Raw genomic sequence first — 22051 nt, forward strand, 5'->3', positions numbered from 1 at the left:
CTTTACTGTAAACAATTATTGAAAACTGTAACTTGGATCATAGGAGGGCTTCGTAGAGTGAACCATGTTATCTGATAGTGATACACAAGTGATGCTTGGGCATGTGCTGTTTGATTTGTGAGACCGACAAAGAGATGGAGATGTGGAAACATTTATAGTAACAATAGTGCTCTTGGTCATTTGGAAATGCAGCATATAAATTGCAACCGTATCCATTTATGTTGGCTTGGAGTAACAGAGAAAAGCCTAGGGACCCCATACCATTCTCTTGTGGAGCGTTTTTTTTTTACCCCTTGTAGCTTGTAGTTTATTTCAAAGCGGGTGCATTGCTTTCTGTTAACTATTAAATTAATGATCTCTTAATAGGCATTTGTGCCAGTCTGTATGATTCTACTCCCGTGCTGAAACCAGAGCCAGCTGGAGCTATGAGACGCTCAGTTCCCGTCAAAGTAAATCACTGAATTGCTGATTCATGCTCCCAAAAAGGTTTATTTTAGAGCGCGGTTGGTTATTATCTTTATGTAAAACCTTGGTTTTGGAGAGCATCAATGGCTGGTCCAGGGTCGACATATCTGTGTTTATTTGGCTGCTAATAGCTGGCTAATGTGTAGGTTATACCAGCTCCAGCTAGCGGTGCTATCTCTTGGCAGCAACTGAAAGGAGAGGCTTTGCTGGCTGCTAACCAGGGGTCAAACAGCAGGGTGTGGGATGTAGAAGGCAGAGGGATGGCTTGACTGGGCTATTAATTGTGTGTGTGTGTGTGTGTGTGTGTGTGTGTGTGTGTGTGTGTGTGTGTGTGTGTGTGTGTGTGTGTGTGTGTGTGTGTGTGTGTGTGTGTGTGTGTGTGTGTCGTCATCAGCATTCCCTTGACCTGCTCGTCAATCCGTAACCCATAGCATTGATCTAGACTCCAGGTCATAGTGTGCTGTGGAGAACAGCCTTGAATGTTAAAGCTTTGCTATTGTCTATCTTCCCAGAAGCCCTGGGTTTGTTAGCAGGAGGAACTGTGGCTTCAGGAAGGGGAGCAAGGTTGTTTGGGTGGTGCAGGAGTGTCTCACCGTGTCTTACGGACAATCTGTGTGTGTCCGTGGATCCCTATTACTAACTAACTCTCTCTCTGTGTCTCGGTCTCTGTCTCTCTGTCTCTCTCTCTCTCTCTCTCCCTCTCAGGTCGACCTATGGCAGCCCAACAGTGCCTCTCTGATCCGACACAATGCCACTGTGGACGTGCACGTGAGACGGAACGACACACGAGGGCTACGGACACGCCTCCAGAAAGAACACATAGATTTTAAGTAAGGGCTTAGAGACTACTCCATATTTCACCCTGAACAGTAAAGACAATGACCATAATAACATCTGAGCCATTCCTAGCCCGGTGCCCCTCCGCCTCACCACTCCCCCTGTCGTTAACCCATCCACTCCCACAGGAAGAGGAACATCTGTTCCCCAAAAAGGGTGTCGCGAGGTGCCTTTTCAAAGCACACATGCACACACACAAAACACACACACAAAACATGGACTACAACCCTATTCGCTTTCAAAAGCAGCCCTTTCATCTTTTCTCCCCATCAATCATCACAATGATGGAGTTTATCAAAGAAGCCACAGCCAGAAATACTCCCATTGTCATCCCTATCCTCAGGGAAGACTTTACTCCTCTCTCTCTCTGGCTCTCTCTGGCTCTCTCTCTCTGGTTCTCTCTCTGGCTCGCTCTCTCTCTGGCTCTCTGGCTCTCTCTCTGGTTCTCTCTCTGGCTCTCTCTCTGGCTCGCTCTCTCTCTCGCTCACTCTCTCTGGCTCTCTCTCTCTCTCTGGCTCTCTCTCTGGCTCTGGCTCTCTGGCTCTCTCTCTGGCTCTCGCTCTCTGGCTCTCGCTCTCTGGCTCTCTCTCTCTGGCTCTCTCTCTGGCTCTCTCTCTGGCTCTCTCTCTGGCTCTCTCTCTGGCTCTCTCTCTGGCTCTCTCTCTGGCTCTCTGGCTCTCTCTCTGGCTCTCTCTCTGGCTCTCGCTCTCTGGCTCTCTCTCTGGCTCTCGCTCTCTGGCTCTCTCTCTCTCTGGCTTGCTCTCTCTGGCTCGCTCTCTCTGGCTCGCTCTCTCTCTCTCTGGCTCTCTCTCTCTCTGGCTCTCTCGCTCTCTGGCTCTCTCGCTCTCTGGCTCTCTCGCTCTCTGGCTCTCTCTCTGGCTCTCTGGCTCTCTCTCTGTCTCTCTCCTCTCTTTCTCTCTCTTGCTCTCTCTCTCTCTCTCTTGCTCTCTCTCTTGCGCTCTCTCTCTCTCTCGCTCTCTCTTTCACTCTCCTCTCTTTCTCTCTCTCACTCTTTCTCTCTCGCTCTCCTCTTGCTGCTTCTCTTGCTCTCTCCTCTTTCTCTTGCTCTCTCCTCTTTCTCTCGCTCTCTCGCTCGCTCACTCTCTTGCTCTCTCATGCTCGCTCTCTTGCTCGCTATCTCGCTCTCTTGCTCACTCTCTCTCTTTCTTGCTCGCTCTCCCTCTTTCTTTCTTGCTCGCTCTCTCTCGTTCTCTCTTGCTCTCGCTCTCTCTTTCTCTCTCGCTCTCCTCTGGCTCTCTCTCTTGCTCTCTCTCTCTCACACTCTCTTGCTCTCTCATCTCTCCTTCCTTTGACTATTCATAGATGTATATTTCTTCAGTATGGGCCAGGGAGCCATAGAGATCTGAGGCTGGTGGGGTGATGGGTTTCAGTATTTACAGTCTGAGAGCGTTTGGGGGATAATTTGTATTAGATGAAAAAAGCTATGGGTGATGGGTTCACATGAGAGGGGACTAAAATCCCGCATCTTAGCTGGGAAATACAATTGCGTGTAGTTATTCATAAAATGTCATGCATTCAAACAATTTGATTTCTGTCCACATTTTTCTGTTTTGTCATCCTGTGGTCAATGTTAGCTGAGCTAGACTATGACAAAACTACTCTCATCTCATTTGTGGGATGTCAAAGAATGTCAATGACAGATGTAGCATTTCCAGATGTTATGAGAATAGTTTTTACCGAATAAGTGTCTCTCCACGCTGTCTCTCCACGCTAGGACACGCTGTCTCTCCACGCTAGGACATGCTGTCTCTCCACGCTAGGACACGCTGTCTCTCCACGCTAGGACACGCTGTCTCTCCACGCTAGGACACGCTGTCTCTCCACGCTAGGACACGCTGTCTCTCCACGCAAGGACGCGCTGTCTCTCCACGCTAGGACACGCTGTCTCTCCACGCTAGGACACGCTGTCTCTCCACGCTAGGACACGCTGTTCCACGCTAGGAAACGCTGTCTCTCCACGCAAGGACGTGCTGTCTCTCCACGCTAGGACACGCTGTTCCACGCTAGGAAACGCTGTCTCTCCAAGCTAGGACGCGCTGTCTCTCCACGCTAGGACACGCTGTCTCTCCACGCTAGGACACACTGTCTCTCCACGCTAGGACACGCTGTCTCTCCACGCTAGGACACGCTGTTCCACGCTGTTCCACGCTAGGAAACGATGTCTCTCCACGCAAGGACGTGCTGTCTCTCCACGCTAGGACACGCTGTTCCACGCTAGGAAACGCTGTCTCTCCACGCTAGGACGCGCTGTCTCTCCACGCTAGGACGCGCTGTCTCTCCACGCTAGGACGCGCTGTCTCTCCACACTAGGACGCGTTGCCTCTCCACACTAGGACGCGCTGTCTCTCCACGCTAGGACGCGCTGTCTCTCCACGCTAGGACGCGCTGTCTCTCCACGCTAGGACGCGCTGTCTCTCCACACTAGGACGCGCTGTCTCTCCACGCAAGGACGCGCTGTCTCTCCACACTAGGACGTGCTGTCTCTCCACGCTAGGACGCGCTGTCTCTCCACGCTAGGACACGCTGTCTCTCCACGCTAGGACACGCTGTCTCTCCACGCTAGGACACGCTGTCTCTCCACGCTAGGACACGCTGTCTCTCCACGCTAGGACACACTGTCTCTCCACGCTAGGACACGCTGTCTCTCCACGCTAGGACACGCTGTCTCTCCACGCAAGGACGCGCTGTCTCTCCACACTAGGACACGCTGTCTCTCCACGCTAGGACACGCTGTCTCTCCACGCTAGGACACGCTGTCTCTCCACGCTAGGACACGCTGTCTCTCCACGCTAGGACACGCTGTCTCTCCACGCTAGGACACGCTGTCTCTCCACGCTAGGACACGCTGTCTCTCCACGCTAGGACACGCTGTCTCTCCACGCTAGGACACGCTGTCTCTCCACGCTAGGACACGCTGTCTCTCCACGCTAGGACACGCTGTCTGTCCAAGCTAGGACACACTGTCTCTCCACGCAAGGACGCTGTGTCTCTCCACAGAAGGACAAAGTCACTGGTCTCTCTGCTTAGTTTTCTTACTTGAATAAACAAAGTTATGATAAGAGGAAGATCATCAAGACTAAAATGTATTTTCAATAAAAACATGACCCTAAAACACACTTACGCTCCTCTCGCCACAGGGTGTTCATATCTAACCTTCAGAAGGAAATTGAAAAGCAGACGGGACATCGCTCTTCCCGCAAGAGGAGGTCTGAATCCCAATATGACTATGAGGTGTACCACTCCCTGGAGGAGGTAGGTGGGAGACAAACACACATACACACACACACACACTTTTCACCCCAAACCCACAGCTCTTTGCTGTTTATTTCTCTAGAGAAACCAGGAGTCTTTGAGATGTGTGCATTTGCATCCAGCTTCCTGAATGTTGAATCTATGATCCCCATTGTCACGGCCCGAATGCATTCCACTGTGAGATAGGGGGAACCAGGGAGACTTTCCAACTGCCTTCACCAACCCATCATTACACAGCGTTGAACCCATCCTCACACACACATACACACACACACACACACGCGCGCACGCACGCACACACATACACACACACACACACATACACACACACACACACACACACGCGCACACACACATACACACACACACGCACGCGCACGCACGCAAACACATCAATGATCTATGATTTACACTGCTCATACATTTATACAAAAGGCAGACCGTATCAGTTGGTTTCCGATTCAAGCACATTTCATGTCTTAAGTCTCTAATGTGATACATTTTGAACCATTTGAAGTGGGCCAAAAACATCCCTTTACATTCATCATCTGCATGTAGCATGGCCACACTGTTCTCCACACACTATTCTAGAGAGGGGGAAATACTTTCCACCACCTCCGTCCAGGGCTGTTAAGGGTCTGTATGGTTCAGTGTGTTAGATTAAGGGTCTGTATAGTTCAGTGTGTTAGATTAAGGGTCTGTATAGTTCAGTGTGTTAGATTAAGGGTCTGTATAGTTCAGTGTGTTAGATAAGGGTCTGTATAGTTCAGTGTGCTAGATTAAGGGTCTGTATAGTTCCGTGTGTTAGATTAAGGGTCTGTATAGTTCAGTGTGTTAGATTCAGGGTCTGTATAGTTCAGTGTGTTAGATTAAGGGTCTGTATAGTTCAGTGTGTTAGATTAAGGGTCTGTATAGTTCAGTGTGTTAGATTAAGGGTCTGTATGGTTCAGTGTGTTAGATTAAGGGTCTGTATAGTTCAGTGTGTTAGATTAAGGGTCTGTATAGTTCCGTGTGTTAGATTAAGGGTCTGTATAGTTCAGTGTGTTAGATTCAGGGTCTGTATAGTTCAGTGTGTTAGATTAAGGGTCTGTATAGTTCAGTGTGTTAGATTAAGGGTCTGTATAGTTCAGTGTGTTAGATTAAGGGTCTGTATAGTTCAGTGTGTTAGATAAGGGTCTGTATAGTTCAGTGTGTTAGATTAAGGGTCTGTATAGTTCCGTTCAGTGTGTTAGATTAAGGGTCTGTATAGTTCAGTGTGTTAGATTAAGGGTCTGTATAGTTCCGTTCAGTGTGTTAGATTAAGGGTCTGTATAGTTCAGTGTGTTAGATTAAGGGTCTGTATGGTTCAGTGTGTTAGATTAAGGGTCTGTATGGTTCAGTGTGTTAGATTAAGGGTCTGTATAGTTCAGTGTGTTAGATTAAGGGTCTGTTTAGTTCAGTGTGTTAGATTAAGGGTCTGTTTAGTTCAGTGTGTTAGATTAAGGGTCTGTATGGTTCAGTGTGTTAGATTAAGGGTCTGTATAGTTCAGTGTGTTAGATTAAGGGTCTGTATAGTTCAGTGTGTTAGATTAAGGGTCTGTATAGTTCAGTGTGTTAGATTAAGGGTCTGTATAGTTCCGTTCAGTGTGTTAGATTAAGGGTCTGTATAGTTCAGTGTGTTAGATTAAGGGTCTGTATAGTTCAGTGTGTTAGATTAAGGGTCTGTATGGTTCAGTGTGTTAGATTAAGGGTCTGTATAGTTCAGTGTGTTAGATTAAGGGTCTGTTTAGTTCAGTGTGTTAGATTAAGGGTCTGTTTAGTTCAGTGTGTTAGATTAAGGGTCTGTATGGTTCAGTGTGTTAGATTAAGGGTCTGTATAGTTCAGTGTGTTAGATTAAGGGTCTGTATAGTTCAGTGTGTTAGATTAAGGGTCTGTATAGTTCCGTTCAGTGTGTTAGATTAAGGGTCTGTATAGTTCAGTGTGTTAGATTAAAGGAAAACATAGGGGTAACTGAGTGGGTGTGAAGACACATGGAAAGAATTGAATGGTTATATTACAAAAATGGGGACCTACGTGTTATCAGCTCCAGGATAAGTGTGTGTGTGCGTGCCCGTGTCAGTGTGTGTGTGTGTGTGTGTTTGAGTTTGAGTTTATTTTTACAGGGACAGTGCACATTAATCAACGTTTCAACGTGTGTGTGTGTGTGTGTGTGTCAATTCCCACATGGAATTAGCTACAACAAAGATTTACTGCCATGCTGCCTGGCGTGAAATGTGCAAGGCCTACTGTTATAGGATGGCCTATTCTGGTGCCTTGTTTTCTGATAGGCTGGCCTACCCTGGTGCCTTGTTATCTGATAGGCTGGCCTATCCTGATGCCTTGTTATCCTCATTCTAATGGCTAAATTACCATATCATTAGTCTTTTAGCTTTTTGAGTTTCTCTACTTAGATCCAGAGTTGGATGTTTGAGATGAACAGGACCCATCCTCACCTGGTGGACATGTTCTCTATAGGGAGGTCATATGAAGGCAGGCCCCTCTATATACTTCAGGTAGGACACACACACACACACACACACACACACACACACACACACACACACACACACACACACACACACACACACACACACACACTATGTTGGTTAACTGACTGTTGTCCTCTCCTGTCCTGTCCTGTTAGCTAGGAAAGAGAACACGGTCCTATAAGAAGGCAGTGTGGATAGACTGTGGGGTCCACGCCAGAGAGTGGATCGGACCAGCCTTCTGTCAGTGGTTTGTCAAAGAGGTAAGTTCCTTTCGTCTGCCTTGACAAGTCCTTAAGGGAAGCAGTGTCTGCTCTGCTGTTTTTACCTTGCTTTCTTTTTTCTTTTTTTTTCTTTTTTTTTTTATCCCATTTTCTCCCCAATTTTCGTGGTATCCAATCGCTAGTAATTACTACCTTGTCTCATCGCTACAACTCCCGTACGGGCTCGGGAGAGACGAAGGTCGAAAGCCATGCGTCCTCCGAAGCACAACCCAACCAGCCGTACTGCTTCTTAACACAGCGCGCCTCCAACCCGGAAGCCAGCCGCACCAATGTGTCGGAGGAAACACCGTGTACCTGGCCCCCTTGGTTGGCGCGCACTGCGCCCGGCCCGCCACAGGAGTCGCTGGAGCGCGATGAGACAAGGATATCCCTACCGGCCAAACCCTCCCTACCCCGGACGACGCTATGCCAATTGTGCGTCGCCCCACGGACCTCCCGGTCGCGGCCGGCTGCGACAGAGCCTGGGCGCGAACCCAGAGACTCTGGTGGCGCAGTTAGCACTGCGATGCAGTGCCCTAGACCACTGCGCCACCCGGGAGGCCCCTTACCTTGCTTTCTAATATGAGACTGACCAGCAGGACTGTGGTCCTGGAGGCTGGGAGCTGTGCAGCTCTTACTTACTTACTTACTGTAGACAACATTATAAATCACAGTGTTTTAACCTTTTTAAACCTGTGTTGCTCTGTAGTCAAATGAGTCCATAAGTGAGCAGTTTCACAATCCAAATTATCTAAACAACACTTTGGTTGTTGAACGTATCCAAAATAATAGCTGGGGAAGCTGCTGCCTGCTGTCTGTCTCTGGTGCTGTCTGTCTCTGCTGCTGTCTCTGGTGCTGTCTGTCTCTGGTCCTGTCTGTCTCTGGTGCTGTCTGTCTCTGCTGCTGTCTGTCTCTGCTGCTGTCTGTCTCGGCTGCTGTCTGTCTGGTGCTGTCTGTCTCTGGTGCCGTCTGTCTCTGGTGCCGTCTGACTCTGGTGCCGTCTGACTCTGGTGCCGTCTGACTCTGGTGCCGTCTGACTCTGGTGCCGTCTGACTCTGGTGCCGTCTGACTCTGGTGCCGTCTGACTCTGGGGCCGTCTGTCTCTGGGGCCGTCTGTCTCTGGGGCCGTCTGTCTCTGGGGCCGTCTGTCTCTGGTGCCGTCTGTCTCTGGTGCCGTCTGACTCTGGTGCCGTCTGTCTCTGGGGCCGTCTGTCTCTGGGGCCGTCTGTCTCTGGGGCCGTCTGTCTCTGGGGCCGTCTGTCTCTGCTGCTGTCTGTCTCTGCTGCCGTGTCTGGTGCTGTCTGTCTCTGGTGCCGTCTGCCTCTGGTGCCGTCTGACTCTGGGGCCGTCTGTCTCTGGTGCCGTCTGTCTCTGGTGCCGTCTGTCTCTGGTGCCGTCTGTCTCTGGTGCCGTCTGTCTCTGGTGCCGTCTGTCTCTGGTGCCGTCTGTCTCTGGTGCCGTCTGTCTCTGGTGCCGTCTATCTCTGGGGCCGTCTATCTCTGGGGCCGTCTGTCTCTGGGGCCGTCTGTCTCTGGGGCCGTCTGTCTCTGGGGCCGTCTGTCTCTGGTGCTGAATCACTACTATATGCATCAGTCAAACTCTCTTGTCAACATAGTGAACATCTGTCAAATGTAGTTGCACAATGTTGTAGACATTTCAGAGGGCCTGTTCAAGATTAAAACAATGTGAAACATTGTGTAACCTTTGGCTCTTGAACACACCCCGGACGTTCAGTTGCATCCAATCACCACCAGCATCAATATCCTCTGCAGTTCAGATAATTAGTGGAACTATCATAACTACCACACACACACACACACACACACACACACACACACACACACACACACACACACACACACACACACACACACACACACACACACACACACACACACACACACCCCAACACACACACACCCCAACAAACACACGCACCCCAACAAACACACACCCAGCACACACACATCCCAACACACACACACCCCAACAAACACACACCCAGCACACACATACACATTTCTGGCTGTACTCTGTGTATCCTGTCTCTGTTTGGAACCCTTACAACCATTTCAACAGAGAGCAGGGAGAGTGAAGCGTCACACATGATTAGGTCAAATGGAATCAACCCAAACTAGCTTGAAATGCCAGACCTCTACTATAACATTGTTATACCATAGCATATCATGTCTAGCAGGGGTTATGTCACTCCAGATGAGTGCGTACAAGGAGGGTATTGAGAGACATTGAGAGTTTGTACAAGGACACACTCTTATGTTGGAGAAGACCAATGTGCTGTGGAGGTAAGCAGCGTTAATATCTAACTTTGGCCACTTGGGGGCAGAGCTCTGTCTCTCTACAAGTCTACAAAATCAGATTAACCTTGGCCTGAGCCTGATTACCGTGAAGGTACAGTATTACCTCACCAACAATCTGCTTTCTCCAATCCTCCACTGGAGCCTGAGTCAATTAACACACTCCTGGGGTAACGTCTGTCTGTCTGTAGTAGCCCTCAACCACAGTGACACTGTTCAGTCACAGGTGTGTCTTATCATTGGCTAATCCTCTGCCATTACCCCACTGGTCCCCTCATAACAATTATTGTATAGACATAAAATGGAGTGGGACCACTCTTGGGATAGTTTGGGATTTTTATGTATCTGCGTCCAGTATGAAGGAAGTTAGCGGTCGTTTTTATCCTAACCGACTTACAGTCATGTGTGCATTATTATTTTTTACTTATGGGTGGTCCCAGGAATCGAACCCACTATGCTCTACCAACTGAGCTACAGGTGACCACTTACTGTCTACATTTTCCATTCCCACTCCACACTACCTTAGTACTATTAATTATGAATTATTATTCACCAACTGGAAAGTATTCTGACTGGTGAAATACACAGGTGATATAGCTTATGGTTCATTGTGATCATGTTACCTGTCATGGTATTATAAACCTGTTGTTGTAGGCTCTGCATTCCTACCAGTATGACTCTGTGATGAGACGACTGATGAACCAGCTCAACTTCTACATCATGCCTGTCTTCAACGTTGACGGATATCACTTCAGCTGGACTATGGTAGCTACAAATACCCCTCTCTCTCTCTCTCTCTCTCTGCCCTAGCTAGCATTTGACACAACATACGTATTTAAGGAGACATGTTATTAATATCTTCATAGCTACTTTGTGTCACTGTATGTACCGTATTTGGATAGACTATGGTTGCCAGTGGTAATTATTTTTGCCCCTAGGATCGTTTCTGGAGAAAAACCAGGTCCAAAAACGCCAAGTACCACTGCAGAGGTGTTGACGCCAACAGGAACTGGAAAGTCAAGTGGTGTGGTGAGTTTCTTTTTTAATCTATCCTGTATGGAGGCCCCAATAATGAAAGTATTTGAGACACAGTGCTGTGTGTGTGTGTCTCTCCTCTCTCTGTCCTCTGCTTTTCCTTCCCATACTGTTGGGAGACGTGTCTCCTGGCGCTCTGCCTGCTTAATTAGTGTAAGCTGTGGATTAAATGTTTGTGTGGTGATGACACCACCCGTTTGATATGATTTTGGTGGTGCTGAGCTGGGGGTGGGGGTCCTCGGGGGGTGGGCTGGTAATTCATCACTCAGGGAGGGAGGTTGGTTTCATGTGTGGTAATTGGAATCTGAAACGAGAAAGGATAGATATTTACAGCAAGAAAAGCGAAGGAGAGAAAGGGTCATATGGGGTAATATATAAGGGCGCAACAGGGTAATATAGAAAGAGCATGTGATACTAATTATCTCCAAGGTCTGTACAAGACAGTGGCTGGTGTTAAAGATATTCTCACATGTAGCAGATATGGCTATAGGCCCTGAGTTTGTCCTGACCACGGGACCTTACCAGGAAAACTCTGGGCCCTTAAATCAAACCTGCTACATTGGATTATCCAGCTGCTGTAAATGCAGGCTAGAATACAATAAAAGATCCACTGCCTTGACCTTTAACTTGACCAGGAAAAACTCTTGGCCCTAGCTATAGCATGAAAAGAGGCCCTAATTATGAGAATAGGCAATAGGCAAATGGTTACTGAAGCATTTGTTTTTTTCTGGGAACCAATCATGGACTCTCAATGTTGGACGATACCAGGGGTAATTTACTGTCTAATTTGAATCCGTTAATTAATTTAGGATATTGTTTATCACGCTGTTTGAACTATACATAGACATGGCTCATTCCCTGTTGGATTTACATATGCAAATGTTAATTAGACCCAGTGTTTTGAGGTGCTGCTTGTTGCTCACGGGCAAATCTCTTAGATCATGCTCAGTCTTGTCTGTCAGCAGGTTACACCAAGTTGAGTTTCTCACATTTATTTTTGGATTACTCATTTACATCATTCAAGGAGACATACTGTAGTTGGAGGGTTTTGTATATTTGTGGATAGAATACATGCATATTGCAAAGCTATGAGAAAGAGAGAGAGGCCATTTTGTCAGTTATCATGTATAAAACAATTGTTGGCAGGCAACAGTGTGACAGTTGGTCCCAAGAACATTTTGAATTGATAAAATGTCAACAGGCTGTGTGGAATAAAAATATGTCCTGGTCAATTTGGTCACCTAGCAGATGGCAGACACTCTCACCCAGAGCAACTTACTTTACACCAAATGCACTCAAATAAGGAAGCTGAAACAACTGCATTCCGACATTTTTGTGTATTGTATCCTCTGCAATTTTTGGTATATGTATCTGTTGCCTGGTGTAAAACGTTTATGTATTTTAAATTGTCACATAAAATAAAATCAAACCTAACCCAATACTAATATCATATAAAAAAACGTTTTGGGTATAATTCCAGTATAAACTTGTGTAACCTCTCTGTATGTACACCCCTTAATACTGTATGATCATACTAAGTATATAGGTGAATGCACCAATTTGTAAGTCGCTCTGGATAAGAGCGTCTGCTAAATGACTTAAATGTAAATGTAAGTAACAGTACCTTCCCTGTTGTTGTTCCCCCTGCCAGAGGAGGGTGCATCCTCCCAACCCTGTGATGACACGTACTGCGGACCCTTCCCCGAGTCCGAGCCGGAGGTCAAGGCGGTTGCCAAGTTCCTGCGGAAGCACAAGAAGCGTGTCAAGGCCTACATCTCCATCCACGCCTACGCCCAAATGTTGCTCTACCCCTACTCCTATAAATACGCCACCATCCCTAACTTCAACTGTGTGGTGAGAGACAGATCTGTGACCACAATCAATCAATGTTGTTGCAACACATATTGGAATTTAATAAATAATTGGAATGTAATGATTGTTTAACCCCTCTTACAGGAGTCAGCTGCACACAATGCAGTGACTGCCCTGTACTCTGCCTATGGAGTGAGGTATAGATATGGACCTGCCTCCACCACACTGTGTGAGTTATACACACGCTCTACTTCCTGGCATTACCTTACTTCAGCAGAACACTGGAAAACACTCCGAAAACTTTGATCGCATAATATTAAGATCAACTATTAGAATTCCTCCCATACACATGTTTACCTGTGGTAAAATCCCCTCCTTGAATCCAAACTGTTTTATTTGATCTGACGCCAACAGATGTCAGCTCAGGCAGCTCCATGGACTGGGCCTATAGGAACGGGATCCCTTATGCCTTTGCCTTTGAACTGCGGGACACAGGCTACTTTGGCTTCCTGTTACCTGAAGCCCTGATCAACCCCACCTGTACTGAGACCATGAGAGCAGTGAAGACCATCTCATCAGGCCTACTGAAGAAGTGTGAGACAGGGATGCATCAGCTGGACAGGGAGCGATATCCATATCTCTGAGATATACAGACAATTATCTCTGCATCTGCTATTTACGGGCGGTGGGTTATTGTGTCAAAAAGGATTATGCAAGCCTTAAAGGGATAGTTCGGGATTTTATCTACTTACCTAGAGTGAGATTAAAATGTTTATGTATCTGCATGCAGTTTGAAAGAAGTTACTAACTAGTGTTAGGGCAATTGCTAACTTGCTTTATTAGCATTGGCTCTTGAAATGATCTCTAATTTCCTTCATATTGGATGCAGATACATAAAAATCCCGAGCTATCCCTTTAATGTTTATCCAAGAGTGGTCACACTCCCTTTTATGTCTGTATGTTAGAGGCTATAATAGTGGTACTTGAAAATGACCTCAAACAATTATTTAGATGTCAGATGACATAACTTCACCTTGTACTATAATAACTTGACTATCTACAAAGTGTACAGTGGACATAAGCACTTGAATGCCATTTTCAAGAGACTGATATTGCATTTCACAGCACTTTTTTAAAACCAAGACTTTCTCCTGAACTTACTGTTTTCACCCTTCAAAACTTCACTATCTGGAGCACCATCAGCTAACTGCTCTAGATGTCTTCCAAATGTATTTTACATTAATTGTGATAGAACATCAGCTTATTTAGCAAAGCACATTTAGTTTCTATGGTACAAACAACAAGAATGCCTATAGTATCATTAAAGGGATTGTTCACCCAAATTACAAAATGACATATTGGTTTCCTTACCCTGTAAGCAGTCTATGGACAAGGTATGACAGCACTCAAAGTTTTAGTTTTGTTAGCTGGCCAGTGTTTTGAAATACTAACTTTTATCTAATGCAAGTCAATGGTACATATATTAACATTTTCACGCTTCATGCCCAAGTCATCCTAAAGTATCAAAAATGTATTAGATTTTTCCACTAAAGCAAAAAAAGTTAGCATTTGAAACAGTGGCCAGTTATACAAAACCAAAGCATGGATTGCTGTCATACAGACTGCTTACTTGGTGAGGAAATGTGTCATTTGAGTGAACTTTTCCTTTAACAAACTGCCTTCAAATGGACTTTACATCTCTTTATGCTTTTCAGTTGCTGACTTATATAGTCAGTGGTAAAGGACACATTTCTATCATTTTTTTAAAGAGGAAATGTTTACTTTTGATAGAAAGTGCCCAGGACATTTACTGAATTGTAATAAATGGTATTTCTTTTTTATGAGTTTGTCACATGTGGATACTTTCGTTGTCATTACTAGCATTATACATATTTCAATAACATAATTTGACATAACAGGAGTGTAATATCATATGTGGTAGTGTAACAGTGATGCAGCAGCATATGTTTTCAAGGGATGCAATGAAGCAAGTTTAAAAGGTCAAAAAAACATATTGGCTCAACCTCCTCCCAATCCTGTCTCTTGCAGTTTTATTTGAGAACTGTCTGCTACTGTTATTTCCATAGTAATGAACAAGTGTCTGTTTTTCCCTGGAAGTCTAGCTTGTTTTAATTCATTCTAACAAGACGCAGCGTGTCGTGTTTCTGGGGCCCTGCAACTACACATTCATATACCACCCTGTTTAATCCAATCATTGTGTATTTGTGCAAACAGTTGCTGCCCACTCTCACAATTGACATAGATTAATTTGGATCAATTATTGTTCCAATTTGATGTGGATGACAATGATGACTTGGCACCAGATGGATCAGAGTTAGGTTTCTTTCTACTTCTAAAGTTGTTGTTCTCCATCCCTCACCCCGCCACCCCAAAACACTCTTGGTCACAACACTAAATCATTAATGAAGAAGGATACTTGTACTGAATGTTTTGTCTGTCTCATTGCTAGACATCCTGTGTGGGTGTGAGAGACTGCATGTGTGAGACTAGTAAGAATGTAGTGGGATTGTCCCTCTTGCCTCCCACCTGGGTATAAAGTGCTAGTAGTTGCTCTGGAAAAGCAACCGAGACACAGAGAGACGTTCATCTTCAAAATTGTCAGGTGATGTTCCAGTATTGACAGATTTAGAGGTGAAAGGGTTTTTCCATTCCATAAAAGACAAAATGCTTTGCTACCACGATATTATTTCTCTATCATATAGTTTTTAACTAAGACGCAAAATGGTAAGGTAAGAGTGCCACTTTCAATAGCAGCACTTTGTGTGCCAGTGAGCAAATCACAGCTTTTAGCTTCAATTGTGATCAGGTACTCTCTTCCATAGTGCCTCTTCCTTAGCTGACACTGCAGTTTTGGTTGCCTTTCACTTCTCAACAAATAAACAACATCATGGCTCACTTTCAAGAGTGCAGCATCACCGTCCCTTTGGTGAAACGGCTTGACTGCAGGTACCAAACAAAGGAAAAGGCTGGAGTTGTATTTTGTTCAAATCACATCAAATCAAAAATCACATCAAATCAAAAATCACATCAAATTTGATTGTTCACATACATGTGTTTAGCAGATGTTATTTTGGGTGTTGCGAAATGCTTGTGTTTCTAGCTCCGACAGTGCAGTAGTATATAACAAGTAATATCTATCAATTACACAACATATACCCAATACACACAAATCTAGTAAAGGAATGGAATTAAGAATATAAAAATATATGGTTGAGCAATGTCAGAGTGGCATAGAATAAGATACAGTAGAATAGCATAGGATACCGTATATACACATGAGATGGGTAATGCAAGATATGTAGACATTATTAAAGTGACTAGTGTTCCATTTACAAAAGTGGCCAGTGATTTCAAGTCTATGTATCTAGGCAGCAGCCTCTATATGTTAGTGATGGCTGTTTAACAGTCTGATGGCCTTGAGATAGAAGCTGTTTTTCAGTCTCTCGGTCCCAGTTTTGATGCACCTAAACTGACCTCGCCTTCTGGATGATAGCGGGGTGAACAGGCAGTGGCTCAGGTGGTTGTTGTACTTGATGATCTTTTTGGCCTTCCTGTGAAATTGGGTGCTATAGGTATCCTGGAGGGCAGGTAGTTTTCCCCCGGTGATGCACCATCCTCTGGAGAGCCCTGCTGTTGCGGGCAGTGCAGTTGCTGTACCAAGCGATGATACAGCCCGACAGGATACTCTCGATTGTGCATCTGTAAAAGTTTGTGAGGGTTTTAGGTGACAATCAAAATTTCTTCAGCCTCTTGAGGTTGAAGAGGCGTTGTTGCGCCTTCTTCACCACACTGTCTGCGTGAGTGGACCATTTCAGTTTGTCAGTGATGTGTACGCCGAGGAACTTCAAGCTTTCCACCCTCTCCACTGCGGTCCCATCAATGTGGATGGGGGGTGCTCCCTCTGCTGTTTCCTGAAGTCCACGATCATCTCCTTTGTTGTGTTGACGTTGAGTGAGAGGTTATTTTCCTGGCACCACACTCCCAGAGCCCTCACCACCTCCCCGTAGGCTGCCTCGTCATTGTTGGTAATCAAGCACAACTAACTATTATGTTAGTTGTGCTTAGTTTAATGAGTGTTTGTTAGATTAAACATGAAAAAAAAACATTTTGTTTTCATTTTTTGTTTGTCGTGACTGATCATTTAGGGCCTTATGCAGGAAGTCTGATGTGGGCCTCATTGTGCAGGTGTTTCTTCGGGATGGCTCCCACTGTGATGTCAGATAGGTCCCCTCTCGGAGTGGTCTGTCCAGGTAAGTGTCACCTCTGGTTGAGAGGACCCAGGGTTCTACAGAGTGCCCTTTAGGTTCCCCAGTAGGAGGTTGTCTTTAACCCAGCAAGCCTTAGTAAAGGTGTCACAACACACGACCATTGCCTAGATGTGTATGACCTTATAATGTGAAAAATGGCCTTACAGTTAAATGTTATAGAATGGAGACTCACAGGTTCTTGTCAAGCTCTGCTGTTGATTTTATGTTTGATAGCCCCTTATTATTTACATGAAATATTACCAGAAATAAACCCAATTCTTAACTAATCAATAGTCACAGTGGAAGCTTTAAGTTAAAAAAAAGACTATCTACATATCATGGCTCTTCAACAGTGGTGTAAAGTAATGAAGTAAAAATACTTTAAAGTACTACTTAAGTAATTTTGGGGGTATACTATATATTTTTACAACTTTTTATTTTACTTCACTACATTCCTAAAGAAAATAATGTAATTTTTACTCAATATATTTTCCCTGACCCCCAAAAGTATTTTGAATGATTAGCAGGACAGGAAAACGGTCCAATTCACAAACTTATCAAGAGAACATCCCTACTGCCTCTGATCTGGCAGAATCCCTAAACACATGCTTCATTTGTAAATGTTGTCTGCGTGTTCTATTGTGCCCCTGGTTATCCTTAAATAAAATAAAATAATACAATTGTGCCATCTGGTTTGATTAACATAGGCAATTTGAAATGATTTATAGTTGTACTTTTACTTTTGATACTTAAGTATATTTTTGCAATTACATTAACTTTTGATACTTGAGTATATTTAAAACCTAATACTTTTAGACTTTTACTCGAGTAGTATTTTACTGACTTTCACTTTTACTTGAGTAATTTTCTATTAAGGTTAGGTTAACTATATTTATTCAAAAGGAGACCTATTGATACTATTCATATACCATACACACGCACAAACACACACACAGCCCCTCGCTCGCTCTCTCTCTCTATTTCCGCTCCTTGAACCGCTGCCTGGATCATCCTGCTGCCTCACTGCGGCCAGTTTTAAAGTGCGTGACGTCGCTTCCTTTCAACATGGCGCAGCTAGGCAGGTTGCTAATGGAAATCTGAGGGATTTACCCCACCTTCTGTCTTTATTTATGTCTGTATGTTAGAGCAACTGCCGCTGTCATCTCGAACAGAATACATCGGTCTGAAACGGCTGCTGCCCTTTGGACAGGCTCCTCGCCCCAATTCCGGTGCGTCATGTATGAGGGGAAAAAGACGAAAAACATGTTTTTAACAAGAGCTTTGGAGAAGATCCTGGCCGACAAGGAGGTTAAAAAGTCTCATCATTCACAATTGCGCAAAGCCTGCGAGGTGGCACTTGGTAAGTTCTGGCATTATCACAATCTTAGGTTGTCATTGATTTGCCCACGTCATGCATCTCTGCTTATCCTGCTTGATAGGTTTTCGGCTGCTACAATGTCGCAAAAAATCTTCCTAGAATCTGTTGGCAACATTGTAGAGCTAAACGGGTTATATGGCTTTTCGCCCGATAATTTAGGAGTTATTCTGGTGAAGGATGGGATATAAATGTTGAATATACAACTATCGAGGTTGCATTATAGGCTCGGAGATAATCATCGCTTTACTATGTGAATACGGAAATGGTGCAAGTGACCGGGGTGGGTGCCTCCTTTGACATTTGCAAGCTGCTACACCAGTTTATTACGCATGTAACTGATAATTCAGCCCTTTTGAAATAAATAGACAGCTATTACCTGAAAGCAAACTGGCACTGTTATTATTACCAATGATACAACCTAATGGAACTGCATTTGTCTGCAAGTCATAGGCTGTAGGCTACGGCCACTCGTAGCCTCTATAGATACAATTCTTCCTCCAAGAAGAAGAAGCTACCGACAATGTTAATTTCAAATGAATCATTCTTCATTAAATTGTTAGGACGATATGTGAAAATAATTTAGCCTCAACACTTTTACTTTTTTCTGGTGGGATCTTCTGTGTCATACGAAGCAGTGTCTGTCTGCTCTGCTCTGGAAATCCAGACTGCCCTGCGTGGCTGGAGAGGGAGTGGTGTTGAAAGAATGTAGCCTATCGCCTGGCAGTGAATGTTGGCTACTGTGGTATCTTTGGAGACTGGATCTGCGTTTATGTCCAGGTCTGGGTTGTCCCCAAAAACACCTGCACCACGGCGGGCAAGTGGCATATACTTTTGGCCATGTAGTGTATGTTGACACCTGCTCGTCGAACATCTTATTCCAAAATCATGGGCATTAATATGGAGTTGGTCCCCCCTTGCTGCTATAACAGCCTCCACTCTTCTGGGAAGGCTTTCCACTAGATGTTGGAACATTGCTGCGGGGACTTACTTCCATTCAGCCACAAGAATATTAGTGAGGTCGGCCACTGATGTTGGTCGATTAGGCCTGGCTCGCAGTCGGCATTCAGACTCTATTCCGCATTCATCCCAGAGGTGTTCAATAGGGTTGAGGTCTGGACTCTGTGCAGGCCAGTCAAGTTCTTCCACACCGATTTCGACAAACCATTTCTGTATGGACCTCGCTTTGTGCACAGGGGCATTGTCATGCTGAAACAGGAAAGGGCCTTCCCCAAACTGTTGCCAAAAAGTTGGAAACACAGAATCGTCTAGAATGTCATTGTATGCTGTAGTGTTAAGATTTCCCTTAACTGGAAGTAAGGGGCCTATCCCGAACCATGAAAAACAGCCCCAGACCATTATACCTCCTCCAACAAACTGTACAGTTGGCACGATGTATTCGCGCAGGAAGCGTTCTGCTGGCATCCACCAAACCCAGATTAGTCCGTCGGACTGCCAGATGGCGAAGCATGATTCATCACTTCAAAGAACGTGTTTCCACTGCTCCAGAGTCCAATGGCGGCGAGCTTTTTCCACTCCAGCCGACGCTTGCCATTGTGCATGGTGATCTTAGCCTTGTGTGCGGCTGCTCGGCCATGGAAATCTGTTTCATGAAGCTCCCGACGAACAGTTATTGTGCTCACGTTGCTTCCCGAGGCAGTTTGGAACTCGGTAGTGAGTGTTGCAACCGAGGACAGACAAGTTTTACGCGCTACATGCTTCACTACTCAGCGGTCCCGTTCTGTGAGCTTGTGTGGCCTACCACTTCGTGGCTGAGCTGTTGTTTCTCCTAGACGTTTCCACTTCACAATAGCAGCACTTGCAGTTGACCAGGGCAGCTCTAGTTGGGAAGAAATTTGATGAACTGACTTGTTGGAAAGGTGGCATTCTATGACGGTGCCACATTGAAAGTCATTGAGCTCTTCAGTAAGGCCGTTATACTGACAATGTTTGTCTATGGAGATTGCATGGCGGTGTGCTCAATTTTATACACCTGTCAGCAACGGGTGTAGCTGAAAAAGCCAAATCCACTAATTTGAAGGGGTGTCCACATACTTCCGTCTATATAGCGTATCATGTTACATTATCAGCATGGCATCATTCACACTCGCAGCAGGTGCATTAAGCAGAGGCTCGTCTTCACACTCTAGCCTTATCTCCATTGGTCCTATGTCGGGTTGCATTATGTTGGACATAGAAAGAGGAAGGCTCAACTAAACTTTACGTGAATCATTTTAATCTGTCGTGCAACTCAGAACAGGTTTTTGTCCTGAGTTTCTGGTCCGTGTCTCAACACCAGGATGTGTGCTAGGCCTGTTTGGAACAAGTTAGGCTCTCTTCTGCTATACCAGTAATTTGACACTGCTGGTGAAACAAATTGGCCCACCTTTGTTGTTGAGCAGCCAGTAAGTCTAGCCTGTCTTACTGTACCTGTCTCAACGGTTTTGGGGGATAGGGAATGCACAATACTAGACTACATTGGTATTAGCCAATATGCAATGCTATCATAATGTTATTACACTGTTAGTAACACCAATTGAGTATTCACTACATGTTAGCATGTTTACTAAAACTTGCTCTTTTAATGTAAATTATCTGAACTATGATAATATAAATATTTTATTAGACATTTCTGTATTCTTTCCCTATTGTCTTACATAGGCTACTGGGTTTATATGAGGATTAGGCTTTGTACTTCCTGGAGTTGTGTGAGGTTATCTTAAGTAGGAGGAGAGTTCATAGTAGGAACAACGCTCCCCCTGCATTCATGAAGTGAACAGCCCAGATTAGTCAGAGCACCACAGCGTGTGGGTGTTGAAGAGCAGTGAGTTTACCACTGCTTTATTATGCTTTAGGCCTGTGTCGTGGCCTATAAATATTACAGATTCTAAAGGTGTGCCTGAATTCGTTTAAAAAAAAAGATAACCAGCTGTGATTCTATTTATAAGCGTATTGGAGGCATGGATGGACATTTTGAAGGCTGCTCATCCTAAAACAATTAGAAACTTTGAGTCTGAAGTAACCACTTCCTGCCTAAACAACTGGGTGACCCATTACCAGTGACTTACCTAATATCTCCTCTTGCCTTGAGGCACAGAGACATCTCAGAGAGAATGCCATTACTTCCAGTTTACTGCCCTCTCAATGACAGTCCCTCTGATCATGATACATTCAGTCCTCACTGTTCCCCTCTTTGAGACACGTTGTACACACTTCCAAGACAATCCCAATCCCTAAATACTACCCCTAGTCCCCTACACACTACCTCTAGTTCCCTACCTACTTCCCCTAGTTCCCTACCTACTACCCCTAGTCCCCTACCCACTAACCCTAGTCCCCTACCCACTAACCCTAGTCCCCTACCCACTAACCCTAGTCCCCTACCCACTAACCCTAGTCCCCTACCCACTAACCCTAGTCCCCTACCCACTAACCCTAGTCCCCTACCCACTAGCCCTAGTCCCCTACCCACTAGCCCTAGTCCCCTACCCACTAGCCCTAGTCCCCTACCCACTAGCCCTAGTCCCCTACCCATTAGCCCTAGTCCCCTACCATTAGCCCTAGTCCCCTACCCATTAGCCCTAGTCCCCTACCTACTACCCCTAGTTCCCTACCTACTACCCCTAGTTTCCTACTCATTAGCCCTAGTCCCCTACCCACTACCCCTAGTCTCCTACCCACTACCCCTAGTCCAATAGCCCTAGTCCCCCTAGCCCTAGTCCACTACCCCTAGTCTCCTACCCACTACCCCTAGTCCAATAGCCCTAGTCCCCCTAGCCCTAGTCCACTACCCCTAGTCTCCTACCCACTACCCCTAGTCCAATAGCCCTAGTCCCCCTAGCCCTAGTCCACTACCCCTAGTCTCCTACCCACTACCCCTAGTCCCCTACCCACTACCCCATG

The 22051-nt window shown here is 45.5% G+C and overlaps 2 protein-coding genes across 3 annotated transcripts in view; both read left to right on the forward strand.

Moving 5' to 3' along the window:
- LOC129823117 (carboxypeptidase A6-like) overlaps positions 1-14491 on the forward strand; it is a 41088-nt gene extending 26597 nt beyond the window's left edge. Inside the window, exons 3-11 of the mRNA XM_055881878.1 lie at positions 1171-1295; positions 4461-4575; positions 7006-7107; positions 7239-7343; positions 10313-10423; positions 10597-10687; positions 12345-12547; positions 12650-12734; positions 12920-14491. Of these exons, the coding sequence (XP_055737853.1) occupies positions 1171-1295; positions 4461-4575; positions 7006-7107; positions 7239-7343; positions 10313-10423; positions 10597-10687; positions 12345-12547; positions 12650-12734; positions 12920-13149 (1167 nt within the window). The 3' untranslated portion in view covers positions 13150-14491. The remainder of the gene's footprint in view (positions 1-1170; positions 1296-4460; positions 4576-7005; positions 7108-7238; positions 7344-10312; positions 10424-10596; positions 10688-12344; positions 12548-12649; positions 12735-12919) is intronic.
- A 3267-nt stretch (positions 14492-17758) lies between these two features.
- Positions 17759-22051, forward strand: part of LOC129823119 (brefeldin A-inhibited guanine nucleotide-exchange protein 1-like) — a 119431-nt gene continuing 115138 nt past the window's right edge. For both annotated transcript variants that reach the window (XM_055881882.1, XM_055881883.1), the window contains exon 1: positions 17759-18133. In XM_055881882.1, the coding sequence (XP_055737857.1) occupies positions 18010-18133 (124 nt within the window). In that variant the 5' untranslated portion in view covers positions 17759-18009. The remainder of the gene's footprint in view (positions 18134-22051) is intronic.

Source organism: Salvelinus fontinalis, chromosome 25 (genome assembly GCF_029448725.1).
Source record: "Salvelinus fontinalis isolate EN_2023a chromosome 25, ASM2944872v1, whole genome shotgun sequence".
NCBI classification, from domain to species: domain Eukaryota; kingdom Metazoa; phylum Chordata; class Actinopteri; order Salmoniformes; family Salmonidae; genus Salvelinus; species Salvelinus fontinalis.